General features: G+C 45.7%; 3 protein-coding genes across 5 annotated transcripts in view; all 3 read right to left on the reverse strand.

Annotated features, from left to right (window-relative positions):
- The window catches only part of LOC122933674 (gastrula zinc finger protein XlCGF26.1-like), an 81,431-nt gene extending 76,493 nt beyond the window's left edge, over positions 1–4,938 (reverse strand). For both annotated transcript variants that reach the window (XM_044288620.1, XM_044288618.1), the window contains exon 1: positions 4,902–4,938. In XM_044288620.1, the coding sequence (XP_044144555.1) occupies positions 4,902–4,926 (25 nt within the window). In that variant the 5' untranslated portion in view covers positions 4,927–4,938. The remainder of the gene's footprint in view (positions 1–4,901) is intronic.
- Positions 1–15,099, reverse strand: part of LOC122933675 (gastrula zinc finger protein XlCGF57.1-like) — a 376,277-nt gene that overhangs the window by 234,693 nt on the left and 126,485 nt on the right. The window lies entirely within an intron of this gene.
- LOC122933673 (gastrula zinc finger protein XlCGF26.1-like) overlaps positions 1–15,099 on the reverse strand; it is a 284,426-nt gene that overhangs the window by 142,775 nt on the left and 126,552 nt on the right. The window lies entirely within an intron of this gene.

Genomic DNA, 15,099 nt, shown 5'->3' on the forward strand with positions numbered 1-15,099 from the left:
TACGGGACCTCTCTCCTCTGCCTGTGTGTGTGCTGGGCCTAAATATATGCCAATGGACTGTTGCAGTGGTGGCTGACGTGAAGCCTCATTCTCTGCTATGACATGCAGACTGATTCTCTGCTGACATGAAGCCAGATTCTCTGTTACGGGACCTCTCTCCTCTGCCTGTGTGTGTGCTGGGCCTAAATATATGCCAATGGACTGTTGCAGTGGTGGCTGACGTGAAGCCTCATTCTCTGCTATGACATGCAGACTGATTCTCTGCTGACATGAAGCCAGATTCTCTGTTACGGGACCTCTCTCCTCTGCCTGTGTGTGTGCTGGGCCTAAATATATGCCAATGGACTGTTGCAGTGGTGGCTGACGTGAAGCCTCATTCTCTGCTATGACATGCAGACTAATTCTCTGCTGACATGAAGACAGATTCTCTGTTACGGGACCTCCCTCCTCTGCCTGGGTGCTGGGCCTAAATATATGCCAATGGACTGTTGCAGTGGTGGCTGACGTGAAGCCTCATTCTCTGCTATGACATGCAGACTGATTCTCTGCTGACATGAAGCCAGATTCTCTGTTACGGGACCTCTCTCCTCTGCCTGTGTGTGTGCTGGGCCTAAATATATGCCAATGGACTGTTGCAGTGGTGGCTGACGTGAAGCCTCATTCTCTGCTATGACATGCAGACTGATTCTCTGCTGACATGAAGCCAGATTCTCTGTTACGGGACCTCTCTCCTCTGCCTGTGTGTGTGCTGGGCCTAAATATATGCCAATGGACTGTTGCAGTGGTGGCTGACGTGAAGCCTCATTCTCTGCTATGACATGCAGACTAATTCTCTGCTGACATGAAGACAGATTCTCTGTTACGGGACCTCCCTCCTCTGCCTGGGTGCTGGGCCTAAATATATGCCAATGGACTGTTGCAGTGGTGGCTGACGTGAAGCCTCATTCTCTGCTATGACATGCAGACTGATTCTCTGCTGACATGAAGACAGATTCTCTGTTACGGGACCTCTCTCCTCTGCCTGTGTGCTAGGCCTAAATATATGCCAATGGACTGTTGCAGTGGTGGGTGACGTGAAGCCTCATTCTCTGCTATGACATGCAGACTGATTCTCTGCTGTCATGAAGCCAGATTGTCTGTTACGGGACCTCTCTGCTCTGCCTGTGTGCTAGGCCTAAATATATGCCAATGGACTGTTGCAGTGGTGGGTGACGTGAAGCCTCATTCTCTGCTATGACATGCAGACTAATTCTCTGCTGACATGAAGACAGATTCTCTGTTACGGGACCTCTCTCCTCTGCCTGTGTGTGTGCTGGGCCTAAATATATGCCAATGGACTGTTGCAGTGGTGGCTGACGTGAAGCCTCATTCTCTGCTATGACATGCAGACTGATTCTCTGCTGACATGAAGCCAGATTCTCTGTTACGGGACCTCTCTCCTCTGCCTGTGTGCTAGGCCTAAATATATGCCAATGGACTGTTGCAGTGGTGGCTGACGTGAAGCCTCATTCTCTGCTATGACATGCAGACTAATTCTCTGCTGACATGAAGACAGATTCTCTGTTACGGGACCTCTCTCCTCTGCCTGGGTGCCGGGGCCTAAATATCTGAGAATGGACTGTTCCAGTGGTGGGTGACGGGAAGCCAGATTCTCTGCTATGGAACCTCTCTCCAATTGATTTTGGTTAATTTTTATTTATTTAATTTTTATTTTAATTAATTTCCCTATCCACATTTGTTTGCAGGGGATTTACCTACATGTTGCTGCCTTTTGCAGCCCTCTAGCCCTTTCCTGGGCTGTTTTACAGCCGTTTTAGTGCCGAAAAGTTCGGGTCCCCATTGACTTCAATGGGGTTCGGGTTCGGGACGAAGTTCGGATCGGGTTCGGATCCCGAACCCGAACATTTCCGGGATGTTCGGCCGAACTTCTCGAACCCGAACATCCAGGTGTTCGCTCAACTCTACCTAGTAGCCATTGGCTCCTGAACTGAAAAATTTAGGAGCCAAATCAAAACCGAATCAAAATTTTTATTCGCTTTTGTCACCATAAAAAAGTATTGCGATACTTAATACCGCGCAAAAAAAACAAAGACTAAAAAAAGCTGCATTTCGCATTTTATGAAACATTCGGCCCATAATAGAACAGTCGTATCCTATTTTTTGGGGTGACAAGGTGACTAATAGTTTGGACAGCGCTATGTAATATGTTTATTTATTTATTGTTTATATATTTTATATGTAAAATTGGGAAAGGGGGGGATTTAAACTTAATATTTTAGGGTACTTTCACACTAGCGTTTTTCTTTTCCGGCATAGAGTTCCGTCCTAGGGGCTCTATATCATTAAAGAACTGATCAGCCATATCCCTATGCATTCTAAATGGAGAGTAATCCGTTCAGGATGCATCAGGATGTCTTCAGTTCAGTCATTTTGACTGATCAGGCAAAAGATAAAACTGCAGCATGCTACGGTTTTATCTCCGGCGAAAAAAAACTGAAGATTTGCCTGAATGCCGGATCCGGCATTTTTCCCCATAGGAATGTATTAGTGCCGGATCTGGCATTTAAAATACCGGAATGCACCCGCACTAAATCCGGACCCATTCACTTCTATGGGGCTGTGCACATGAGCGGTGATTTTCACTCATCACTTTTGCGTTGCGTGAAAATCGCAGCATGTTCTATATTGTGCGTTTTTCACGCAACGCAGGCCCCATAAAGTTAATGGGGCTGCGTGAAAATCGCAAGCAAGTACGGATGCGGTGCGATTTTCACGCATGGTTGCTGGGATGAAAGTCTATTCACTGTATTATTTTCCCTTATAACATGGCTGTAAGGGAAAATAATAGCATTCTTTAATACAGAATGCATAGTAGAAGGTCAATATAGTGGCAGTGCGCACCCCCCCCCAACATGATAAACATTGGTGGCGCAGTGCACCCCCCTCAATATAATAAACATTGGTGGCACAGTGGGCAGTGCCAATGAGGGTTAAAAAATAAAAAAATAATTAACTCACCTCCTCCAATTGATCATCTCCTGTTCTTTCTTCAGGACCTGTCAAAGGACCTGTGGTGACATCACTGTGCTCATGACCTGACCATCACCATGGTAATGGACCATGTGATGAGCTCAGTGACGTCACCACAGGTCGTGAAGAAAGAACAGGAGACCGTCAGCAACGCGATCAACTGGAGGAGGTGAGTTAATTTTTTTATTTTTTTTTTAACCCTCATTGGCACTTCCCACTGTGCCACCAATGTTTCTTATACTGGGGTGTTGGGGGGGCACACTGTGCCACCAATGTTTCTTATACAAATACAGGAGGCGGGTGCCGGAATCAAATAGCTGGCACCCGACCTTTGTGACAGGGAGCTGCGATCAGCTGCAGTTAACCCCTCAGGTACCTGAAGGGTTAACTCAACTGCCGCTGATCGCAGCTCCCTGTCATAGAGGTCAGGTACCGCACCCGCCTCCTGTGTTTGTATTACAGGTCAGTTTTCTTCATTGGTGGCGCAGTGGCCACAGCCCCTCCCCTCCTCCTCCCGTCTCTTCTTATTGGCGGAGGCGGCGGCAGCAGCACAGGGGGAGGGAGAGACTCCTTCTTCTCTGCGCTGCTGAGAAGAACATCGGCGGCGGGCAGGGAACTATCAGCTCCTGTGCCTGCCGCTGTATTCAACTGCAGAGCTGCGGCGGCGGGTCTAGTCGCAAATGGCGACAAGACTAAAAAGTCTTGCCGCCATTTGTAAATTCTAAGTCGCACTGGCGACCATTTTGGTCGCCATCTGGAGCCCTGCCTCCAGATGTCAGAGGTGTGAATTATTGAAAATATTAGGCATGTATGAGTTAACCCTTAATGGTATGATGCTTATAGCTTATACAACAGTGCCACCTAGATATGAGCAGTTAATACTACATCAGTAGCAAAAGTGCCTTCTGGGTAGTATTATGACGTCATGCTCCTTATCAATGCACACACCCATCCAACAATGATTGGAAAGTTCCAAATTCGGAGGGCGTGTTCATCTGATAAGTTTTGGGTTAAGAAACCAGTTACCAGAAAGAAAAAAAGAAAGAGAAAGAAAAAACAAACATTTGGATTATAGATATCTGGAGAATCATTTGGATTATGGGGAAATATTCTTGAGAGTTGGCTGCCCCAAGACTCTGCACATCACTTGACCCTTGGGTAATGTATATTTTGTTTTTTTGGAGTATTGATCTAAATTAATTGGCTTGATACTTAGCCAGATACCCGCTCATTTTCGGACGTGTAACGTTAGTTGCTACATCAGTATTTTCTCTGATTTCAGTTACGATGCATATAACTGAAAAAAGGGGATAATATTGGAGAAACTCTATGTTGGGAATCTTTGTATTCCCTAGTTTGATATCAAACCAATAATTTATACGTTTTGTTGCAATACTACCATTATCTGAAGATTGGTCATCATTTTTGGGCGGAGCAAGGGCTCGTATCTGTCATCTTCTTGATTGAGTTTTCTGCATAATCCATTGATTGTATATCTCTCACAAAGTTATGGCTGTATTGCATCATATTCTTGTGTTGGTTGAGTAGTGTTTTGTTGGTATCATATAGTGGTGAATTCTTGGTACTGCATATCATTGTATACTATTGAAATTTATGTTGATTAATTTTTGATTGTATTTTAAACTATCGTATAATAAACCATTTATATTTTTGCATAGACGCTTGTACCCTGTTTTACTGATTGCACAAAATAATCAGGTTCTCGATTGAACTCTTTTTGAGATGTTTATGTCCATCTCACGGGTTAATATAGTTTGCCTAATTTTTTTTTTTGACCCGATATATATTTTTTTATATTTATATAAAGCATTTGCTTTATATACCCGACAGTATTTAGTCATGTCTTTTACTTGGTGGCTGGTGATCCTCCATCATGATGTTCTTGTACAGATCTTTGTGTCCTTCTATATACTCAGACTCCTCCATGGAGAAATAGACGGCGACATCCTGACACCTTATAGGAACCTGACAACACAATGATACAGTCATCACCCAGATCCCTATATAGTGTTACTGTATAATGTCCCGGCATTCCCAGCGATGTCACCTCTCCAGTCAGAAGCTCAATAATCTTGTTGGTGAGCTCTAGGATCTTCTCTCTGTTGACTTTCTCATGTATCGGGATGTGAGGTGTCGGCCTGGATATTGGGCTCAGGATTCCTCCCCGTCCTTCAGATACCGGGGCCTGACAATGCTCACTAGAGGTCTTCTTCATTACTGTGTATTCCTGGTTATGGAGAGACGCAGTAATAAATATCACTCCATACATCTCCAGAGTCCCTCACCTCTCCAGTCATGTCCATCTGTTAGTAACATAGAGAAGATGATGCAATGTGACATCATCAGAATCTCTCACCTCTCCAGTAAGCCGGAGGAGGATCTCTAGGGCGAGATTTATTATACTCTCTGCCATCTTGTCCACATCCATATCCATCCTTGATGGGTCAATCAGAAGAATGATCTTATATAGGAGATATACGCTGAGCGGATCCTATATTGTAGGAACCTGAATTGAAAGAAGATGAACCGATGTAAAATCATAGAAAATCCCATGTAAAATACAATTACTGGAGATAAGAAGAGGAAACACTGGAGGAGATAATAAAGTGTATCAAGGCAGCTCCTCCATGTTTCAGGTCAAAGCATGTCTCACCTTCATATTACCACTATAGTCAGTTACAGGTCACAGCGGTAATACCAGTATAAGGCTACTTTCACGCTAGCGTTTTTTGCGGATCCGTATCCGTCATGGATCTGCAAAAACACTTCCCTTACAATAATACAACTGCATGCATCCGTCATGAGCGGATCTGGTTGTATTATGTCTTCTATAGCCATGACGGATCCGTCATGAACACTATTGAAAGTCAATGGGGGACGGATCCGTTTTCTGTTGTGTCAGAGAAAACGGATCCGTCCCCGTGGACTTACATTGTGTGTCAGGACGGATCCGTCTTGCTCCACACCACATCGCGGACAGAAAAACGCTGCTTGCAGTGTTATTCTGTCCGCAATGGGAAAGCAACCAAACGGAACAGAAAGCATTTTGGTGACTCAGTTTCGCTCAGTTCAGTTTTGTCCCCATTGACAATGAATGTTGACAAAACTGAAGCGTTTTCATCCTATGACGAATCTCAATAGCGGAATTGAAAACGCTGGTATGAAAGCAGCCTAAAGCTGTAATCTGGTAGATCACTTCATAGATCTAGAGCTCAGACTGCCCTCGTCCTATCAGTTGGAATCACAAGAATAAAGGGCATCTGTCAGCAGATTGGTACCTGTGACAGCTGAAGGCATCTGCGTTAGTCCCATGTTGATATGTGCCCGCACTGCTGAGATAATTATGTTTTATTATATGCAAATGAACCTCCAGGAGTAACAGGGGTGTTGCCTTTTTACCTAGAGGCTCCTCCTCTCTGCACCTGCCACGCCCCTTTTCACTTTGATTGACAGGACCAGGCAGTGAAGACGTAATTACACCTGACCCTGACAATGACAGTGAAATGGACGTGGCAGGTGCAGAAAGGAGGAGCCTCTAGGTGTAAGGGCAACACCCCCATTGCTCCCAGAGGCTTATTTGCATATATTAACCTTTTGTACCCCCGGCCAGTTTTCACCTTCCTGCCCAGGCCTATTTTTGCAAATCGGACATGTGTCACTTTATGTGGTAATAACTGATGTTACAAACTTTGCTAACCCTTGAGGTGTTCCACAACTGTTTAAAAGAAAATGAAGGTAATTTCATTTTTATTTTTGCAGATTTTTTATGTTAATCCATTTTTCCTGCAACACAGCAAGAGTTAACAGCAAAATAGACCTCAATATTTTTTATGTGGTCGTAAACTGCTGTACGGGCACACTGCAGGGCGCAAAAGGGAAGGAGCAACATAAGAAGCAGATTTCACTGGGACAATTTTAAGTTGCCATGTAACATTTGAAGTCCCCCTGATGCACCCCTACAGTAAAAAAAACTAAAAGTGACACCAATATGTGACGATACCGCACCTCGCAGCCCCGCCCACTGACACTGTACATCGGGATCACGTGGTACGGTTTTGTCACTGATTACCAAGACGTGACGTTACGCCTTCCCTGGGAGTACATAAGGTCAGCTTAGCACAGTTTACACAGATGCCTCCTGTCCGAACGGGCGCAGGGAGGCACCGGGAGTGATAGAGGGTGGTCCACGCAAACTCCGGAGTGACACAACACTCGCTCACAACCCTGACAAGCTGAGAGAGCCTTTCACTGTCCCAGTGAAGCAGAGCTGTGCCAGCGCGGTAGACTGCCAGCAATTCCTCGTCAGATATAAGCCCGGCCCGTTAACGGGATAATATTGGGTCGGAACCAACCCCAGGTAGCTTATAGCGTCATGCTGAAACACAGATGTGGGGATTCGTGATCGAGATACAGAACAGCGCAAGATTAATTTATATATTGGTCTTAAAGGGAACCTGTCACCTACAAAAACCACCTGAAGCCACCAGCAGTACCTGAGAGGAGCCAGCAGTGTGTTTCTGGTGATTGTTTTGTTCCTGACGGCAGATGCGGCAAAAGCTTTCTAAAACGTTATTTTATCCCCCGCCGGCGCGTTTTCTAAACATGCCCCCTTCCCTGTGACTGACAGGCGGCTTTTCCGAACTCTCTGAATAAGTGCTGTCAGTGAGTCAGTGTATTTGCCACCTATCAGTCTATGTCACGTTTATCAGGGCTCTGTGTATCCTGGATTGTTTGCCCCCTCAGCACTATCCCAGCAGATATTCCTGCGCTGCTCTGTTATCTTCTATGTGGGCCCTGGATCTATCAGCAGAACATTGTGCTGATCGGCCAATGTAATACTGGAGATGCAGAGCGCTGATAATGCGCCATTTTGGCTAAGTTATATTTTAAATATGACAGAAAACATGCGTTATTAAATTGCATAAAAGTTAGAAATGTAAAATTGTGTAAATTTGCTATTTATGTATAGAATAAATACCAATTCTAGAGTAGACTGGTGACGGTTTCCGGCATAAACAGCAAACTCTTACAGGCCGTCTGTCACCGGCCTCAGTCCTGTCTCGCTGTTATACCGCCTTGTAGGTCACACACAGATAACACACGGGACCTTTTTCTGCCACTTCTGTAGCTGCAATGTTCCAAAAATGAAGTTTACGCCATATGGAAACGGGGTTTGCTGCTCAAAGTGCCCCCCCCCCCCAGCGTTACTCGGCGAAGACTCCTCCCCTCTATTGCAGTTCGCCTGCCAGATCACCGGAACGTAGCTGTATGGCACGTTACGTCACGCTGTACATGTACGCCGCTGGTTGAGAAGGGGTTAAAAGATAATTTTTCTTAGCAATGCAGCCATATACGGACATGTATGCTGGTCAGGGGCCCAAAGTCATTTAACCATTTAAATCACACTCCTGCCCACTTTGATGCCATGTGCCAGTCATTTCTGTGGTCATACCGCGTTCAGCTGATTTCCGCTCAGTGCAATTTATGTTATCACTGGGAAAAGTTCTCATAATTCATTAACAAAACATGAAAAATACAAATTATGATAATAAGAAACTAATGAATAAGAAACCTTCAGCTGCGTCCATCGCACAGTACAGAGATAATTCCGCCATATAGCACATAGAGAACGGCTGCGGTGCAGTATAAGGCGGGGTTCACACGTGACTGGTCAGCTGCAGATTTACTTTGCGGATTTCTGTGCGGTAAATCTGCAGCGTTGTACAGAACCAGCAAAGGGAATGAGCTTTTAGTAATTCTCAGTCACACGTCGGGCGTCACTTCCACAACCTCATAAAGGAGGACAGCAAACTCTTACAGGCCGTCTGTCACCGGCCTCAGTCCTGTCTCGCTGTTATACCGCCTTGTAGGTCACACACAGATAACACACGGGACCTTTTTCTGCCCCTTCTGTAGCTGCAATGTTCCAAAAATGAAGTTTACGCCATATGGAAACGGGGTTTGCTGCTCAAAGTGCCCCCCCCCCCCCCCCCCCCCGCGCGTTACTCGGCGAAGACTCCTCCCCTCTATCGCAGTTCGCCTGCCAGATCACCGGAACGTAGCTGTATGGCACGTTACGTCACGCTGTACATGTACGCCGCTGGTTGAGAAGGGGTTAAAAGATAATTTTTCTTAGCAATGCAGCCATATACGGACATGTATGCTGGTCAAGGGCCCAAAGTCATTTAACCATTTAAATCACACTCCTGCCCACTTTGATCCCGTGTGCCAGTCATTTCTGTGGTCATACCGCGTTCAGCCGATTTCCGCTCAGTGCAATTTATGGGAAACTGGGAAAAGTTCTCATAATTCATTAACAAAACATGAAAAATACAAATTATGATAATAAACTAATGAATAAGAAACCTTCAGCTGCGTCCATCGCACAGTACAGAGATAATTCCGCCATATAGCACATAGAGAACGGCTGCGGTGCAGTATAAGGCGGGGTTCACACGTGACTGGTCAGCTGCAGATTTACTTTGCGGATTTCTGTGCGGTAAATCTGCAGCGTTGTACAGAACCAGCAAAGGGAATGAGCTTTTAGTAATTCTCAGTCACACGTCGGGCGTCACTTCCACAACCTCATAAAGGAGGACATTGTACCAGGGACAGTGGCACATAATACTTCAATACTACAGCATGCCCGATACTACAATACATACTTGTAGCAGCAATTACACTACGCCACCGCTCCACAGGAGACAACGTGCGGTGTACTGACGAGGAAGCGGCGCTCAGGCCTCATGAACACGACAGTATTTTTTCACGATCCGCAAAAACGGGGTCCGTAGGTCCGTGATCCGTGACCGTTTTTTCGTCCGTGGGTCTTCCTTGATTTTTGGAGGATCCACAGACATGAAAAAAAAGTCATTTTGGTGTCCGCCTGGCCGTGCGGAGCCAAACGGATCCGTCCTGAATTACAATGCAAGTCAATGGGGACGGATCCGTTTGACGTTGACACAATATGGTGCCATTTCAAACGGATCCGTCCCCATTGACTTTCAATGTAAAGTCTGGAGTTCTTTTATACCATCGGATTGGAGTTTTCTCCAATCCGATGGTATATTTTAACTTGAAGCGCCCCCATCACCATGGGAACGCCTCTATGTTAGAATATACTGTCGGATATGAGCTACATCGTGAAACTCAGATCCGACAGTATATTCTAACACAGAGGCGTTCCCATGGTGATGGGGACGCTTTAGGTTAGAATATACTGAAAAACTGTGTACATGACTGCCCCCTGCTGCCTGACAGGTGCTGCCAGGCAGCAGGGGGCAGACCCCCCCCCCCCCCTGTTTTTAACTCATTGGTGGCCAGTGCGGCCGCCCCCCTCCCTCTCCTGTAGTTAACTCATTGGTGTCCAGTGGGCCCCCCCTCCCTCCCCTGTAGTTAACTCATTGGTGTCCAGTGGGCCCCCCCTCCCTCCCCTGTAGTTAACTCGTTGGTGGCCAGTGGGCCCTCTCCCCTCCCTCCCCCTCCTAATTAAAATCGCCCCTTCTATCATTGGTGGCAGTGGTGAGTACCGATCGGAGTCCCAGTGTAATCGCTGGGGCTCCGATCGGTAACCATGGCAACCGGGACGCTACTGCAGTCCCGGTTGCCATGGTTGCTTAGCAATTTGTAGAAGCTTCATACTTACCTGAAGAGCTGCGATGTCTGTGACCGGCCGGGAGCTCCTCCTACTGGTAAGTGACAGGTCTGTGCGGTGCATTGCCTAATGATCTGTCACTTACCAGTAGGAGGAGCTCCCGGCCGGTCACAGACATCGCAGCTCGCAGGTAAGTATGAAGCTTCTACAAATTACTAAGCTACCATGGCAACCGGGACTGCAGTAGCGTCCCGGTTGCCATGGTTACCGATCGGAGCCCCAGCGATTACACTGAGACTCCGATCGGTACTCTCCACTGCCACCAATGATAGGGGGGGCGATTTTAATTAGGAGGGGGAGGGAGGGGAGAGGGCCCACTGGACACCAATGAGTTAACAACAGGGGGGGCCCACTGGACACCAATGAGTTAACTACAGGGGAGGGAGGGGGGGCTGGCTACCAACAAGTTAACTACAGGGGAGGGAGGGGGGGCCCACCGGCCACCAATGAGTTAACTACAGGGGAGAGGGGGGAGCCCACTGGCTACCAACAAGTTAACTACAGGGGAGGGGAGAGGGCCCACTGGCCACCAACGAGTTAACTACAGGGGAGGGAGGGGGGGGCCCACTGGACACCAATGAGTTAAGTACAGGGGAGGGAGGGGGGGCCCACTGGACACCAATGAGTTAACTACAGGGGAGGGAGGGGGGGGGGGCAGTCATGTACACAGTTTTTCAGTATATTCTAGCCTGAAGCGTCCCCATCACCATGGGAACGCCTCTGTGTTAGAATATACTGTCGGATCTGAGTTTTCACGAAGTGAAAACTCACCTCTGAAAAAGCTTTTATGCAGACGGATCTTCGGATCCGTCTGTATGAAAGTAACCTACGGCCACGGATCACGGACACTGATGCCAATCTTGTGTGCATCCGTGTTCTTTCACGGACCCATTGACTTGAATGGGTCCGTGAAACGTTGTCCGTCAAAAAAATAGGACAGGTCGTATTTTTTTGACGGACAGGAAACACGGATCATGGTCTCGGCTGCAAAACGGTGCATTTTCCGATTTTTCCACGGACCCATTGAAAGTCAATGGGTCCGCGAAAAAAAACGGAAAACGGCACAACGGCCACGGACGCACACAACGGTCATGTGCATGAGGCCTCACACTGGAGCATCATCTCCTCTTCCAACCGCTGATAGTCGGGGCTGCCGGGTATCAGATCCCGCCGATCAGATACTGATGACCGATCCTGACAACCGGTTATCAATATAAACGGCCGACAACACCTATAACTGCCTCTGGGGAATGGAAAAAACCCCACCAAAAACTGACATGCTAAGAATTTATAAATCTGCACGGCCGGTCAATATCCACATAGAGAAAAGAGCCCAATATAGATGAGATCGGTCTAATCTCATACACTGCTGGTTCTGGATTACACTCAGGCTGGGCTTCTTCACATGGAAAACCGTATGGAATCGGCTGTGGATTACACATGGAAAACCGGAGCGCGAGCGAAATACAGGACAGTTTGGGTTTCCACAAAAGCTTTGATTATGTCCTCCATGTATATACAGAAGATGTACAACCAGCTGTACATATATAATTATATACCGGGGATACCCAGGTTATACCAGCATAGTCTATACTATAATACACAGGAGGATGACTATGTATATACCTGCGCTGTACATATAGATTACACTCAGATATACCCAGGTTATACCAGCACAGTATATACTATAATACACAGGAGGATGACTATGTATATACCTGCGCTGTACATATAGATTACACTCAGATAGACCCAGGTTATACCAGCATAGTATATACTATAATACACAGGAGGATGACTATGTATATACCTGCGCTGTACATATAGATTACACTCAGATAGACCCAGGTTATACCAGCATAGTCTATACTATAATACACAGGGAGATGACTATGTATATACCTGCGCTGTACATATAGATTACACTCAGATATACCCAGGTTATACCAGCATAGTATATACTATAATACACAGGAGGATGACTATGTATATACCTGCGCTGTACATATAGATTACACTCAGATAGACCCAGGTTATACCAGCGTAGTATATACTATAATACACAGGAGGATGACTATGTATATACCTGCGCTGTACATATAGATTACACTCAGATGTACCCAGGTTATACCAGCACAGTATATACTATAATACACAGGAGGATGACTATGTATATACCTGCGCTGTACATATAGATTACACTCAGATAGACCCAGGTTATACCAGCACAGTATATACTATAATACACAGGAGGATGACTATGTATATACCTGCGCTGTACATATAGATTACACTCAGATAGACCCAGGTTATACCCGCATAGTATATACTATAATACACAGGAGGATGACTATGTATATACCTGCGCTGTACATATAGATTACACTCAGATGTACCCAGGTTATACCAGCATAGCCTATACTATAATACACAGGAAGATGACTATGTATATACCTGCGCTGTACATATAGATTACACTCAGATAGACCCAGGTTATACCAGCACAGTATATACTATAATACACAGGAAGATGACTATGTACAGTACAGACCAAAGGTTTGGACACACCTTCTCATTCAAAGAGTTTTCTTTATTTTCATGACTGAAAATTGTAGATTCACACTGAAGGCATCAAAACTATGAATTAACACATGTGGAATTATATACATAACAAAAAAGGGTGAAACAACTGAAAATATGTCATATTCTAGGTTCTTCAAAGTAGCCACCTTTTGCTTTGATTACTGCTTTGCACACTCTTGGCATTCTCTTGATGAGCTTCAAGAGGTAGTCACCTGAAATGGTTTTCACTTCACAGGTGTGCCCTGTCAGGTTTAATAAGTGGGATTTCTTGCCTTATAAATGGGGTTGGGACCATCAGTTGCGTTGTGGAGAAGTCAGGTGGATACACAGCTTATAGTCCTACTGAATAGACTGTTAGAATTTGTATTATGGCAAGAAAAAAGCAGCTAAGTAAAGAAAAACGAGTGGCCATCATTACTTTAAGAAATGAAGGTCAGTCAGTCTGAAAAATTGGGAAAACTTTGAAAGTGTCCCCAAGTGCAGTCACAAAAACCATCAAGCGCTACAAAGAAACTGTCTCACATGCGGACCGCCCCAGGAAAGGAAAACCAAGAGTCACCTCTGCTGCGGAGGATAAGTTCATCTGAGTCACCAGCCTCAGAAATCGCAGGTTAACAGCAGCTCAGATTAGAGACCAGGTCAATGCCACACAGAGTTCTAGCAGCAGACACATCTCTAGAACAACTGTTAAGAGGAGACTGTGTGAATCAGGCCTTCATGGTAGAATATCTGCTAGGAAACCACTGCTAAGGACAGGCAACAAGCAGAAGAGACTTGTATGGGCTAAAGAACACAAGGAATGGACATTAGACCAGTGGAAATCTGTGCTTTGGTCTGATGAGTCCAAATTTGAGATCTTTGGTTCCAACCACCGTGTCTTTGTGCGACGCAGAAAAGGTGAACGGATGGACTCTACATGCCTGGTTCCCACCGTGAAGCATGGAGGAGGAGGTGTGATGGTGTGGGGGGAGGGTGCTTTGCTGGTGACACTGTTGGGGATTTATTCAAAATTGAAGGCATACTGAACCAGCATGGCTACCACAGCATCTTGCAGCGGCATGCTATTCCATCCGGTTTGAGTTTAGTTGGACCATCATTTATTTTTCAACAGGACAATGACCCCAAACACACCTCCAGGCTGTGTAAGGGCTATTTGACCATGAAGGAGAGTGATGGGGTGCTGCGCCAGATGACCTGGCCTCCACAGTCACCGGACCTGAACCCAATCGAGATGGTTTGGGGTGAGCTGGACCGCAGAGTGAAGGCAAAAGGGCCAACAAGTGCTAAGCATCTCTGGGAACTCCTTCAAGACTGTTGGAAGACCATTTCAGGTGACTACCTCTTGAAGCTAATCAAGAGAATGCCAAGAGTGTGCAAAGCAGTAATCAAAGCAAAAGGTGGCTACTTTCAAGAACCTAGAATATGACATATTTTCAGTTGTTTCACACTTGTTTGTTATGTATATAATTCCACATGTGTTAATTCATAGTTTTGATGCCTTCAGTGTGAATCTACAATTTTCATAGTCATGAAAATAAAGAAAACTCTTTGAATGAGAAGGTGTGTCCAAACTTTTGGTCTGTACTGTATATACCTGCGCTGTACATAGGGCTGCAGCTAACGATTATTTGAATAATCGATTAGTTGCCGATTAATTTCTACGATTAATCGATTAATCGGGAAAAACGACAAAATTACAAAACAGAGGTTTATATGATCTTACTTGAAAAATTATGTTTAAAGGCCATATTAAAACAAATTGTGGACGACACTATTATGGGGGATCTGTGGACGACACTATTATGGGGGAT

Source organism: Bufo gargarizans, chromosome 4 (genome assembly GCF_014858855.1).
Source record: "Bufo gargarizans isolate SCDJY-AF-19 chromosome 4, ASM1485885v1, whole genome shotgun sequence".
In the NCBI taxonomy this organism is placed as follows: Eukaryota; Metazoa; Chordata; class Amphibia; order Anura; family Bufonidae; genus Bufo; species Bufo gargarizans.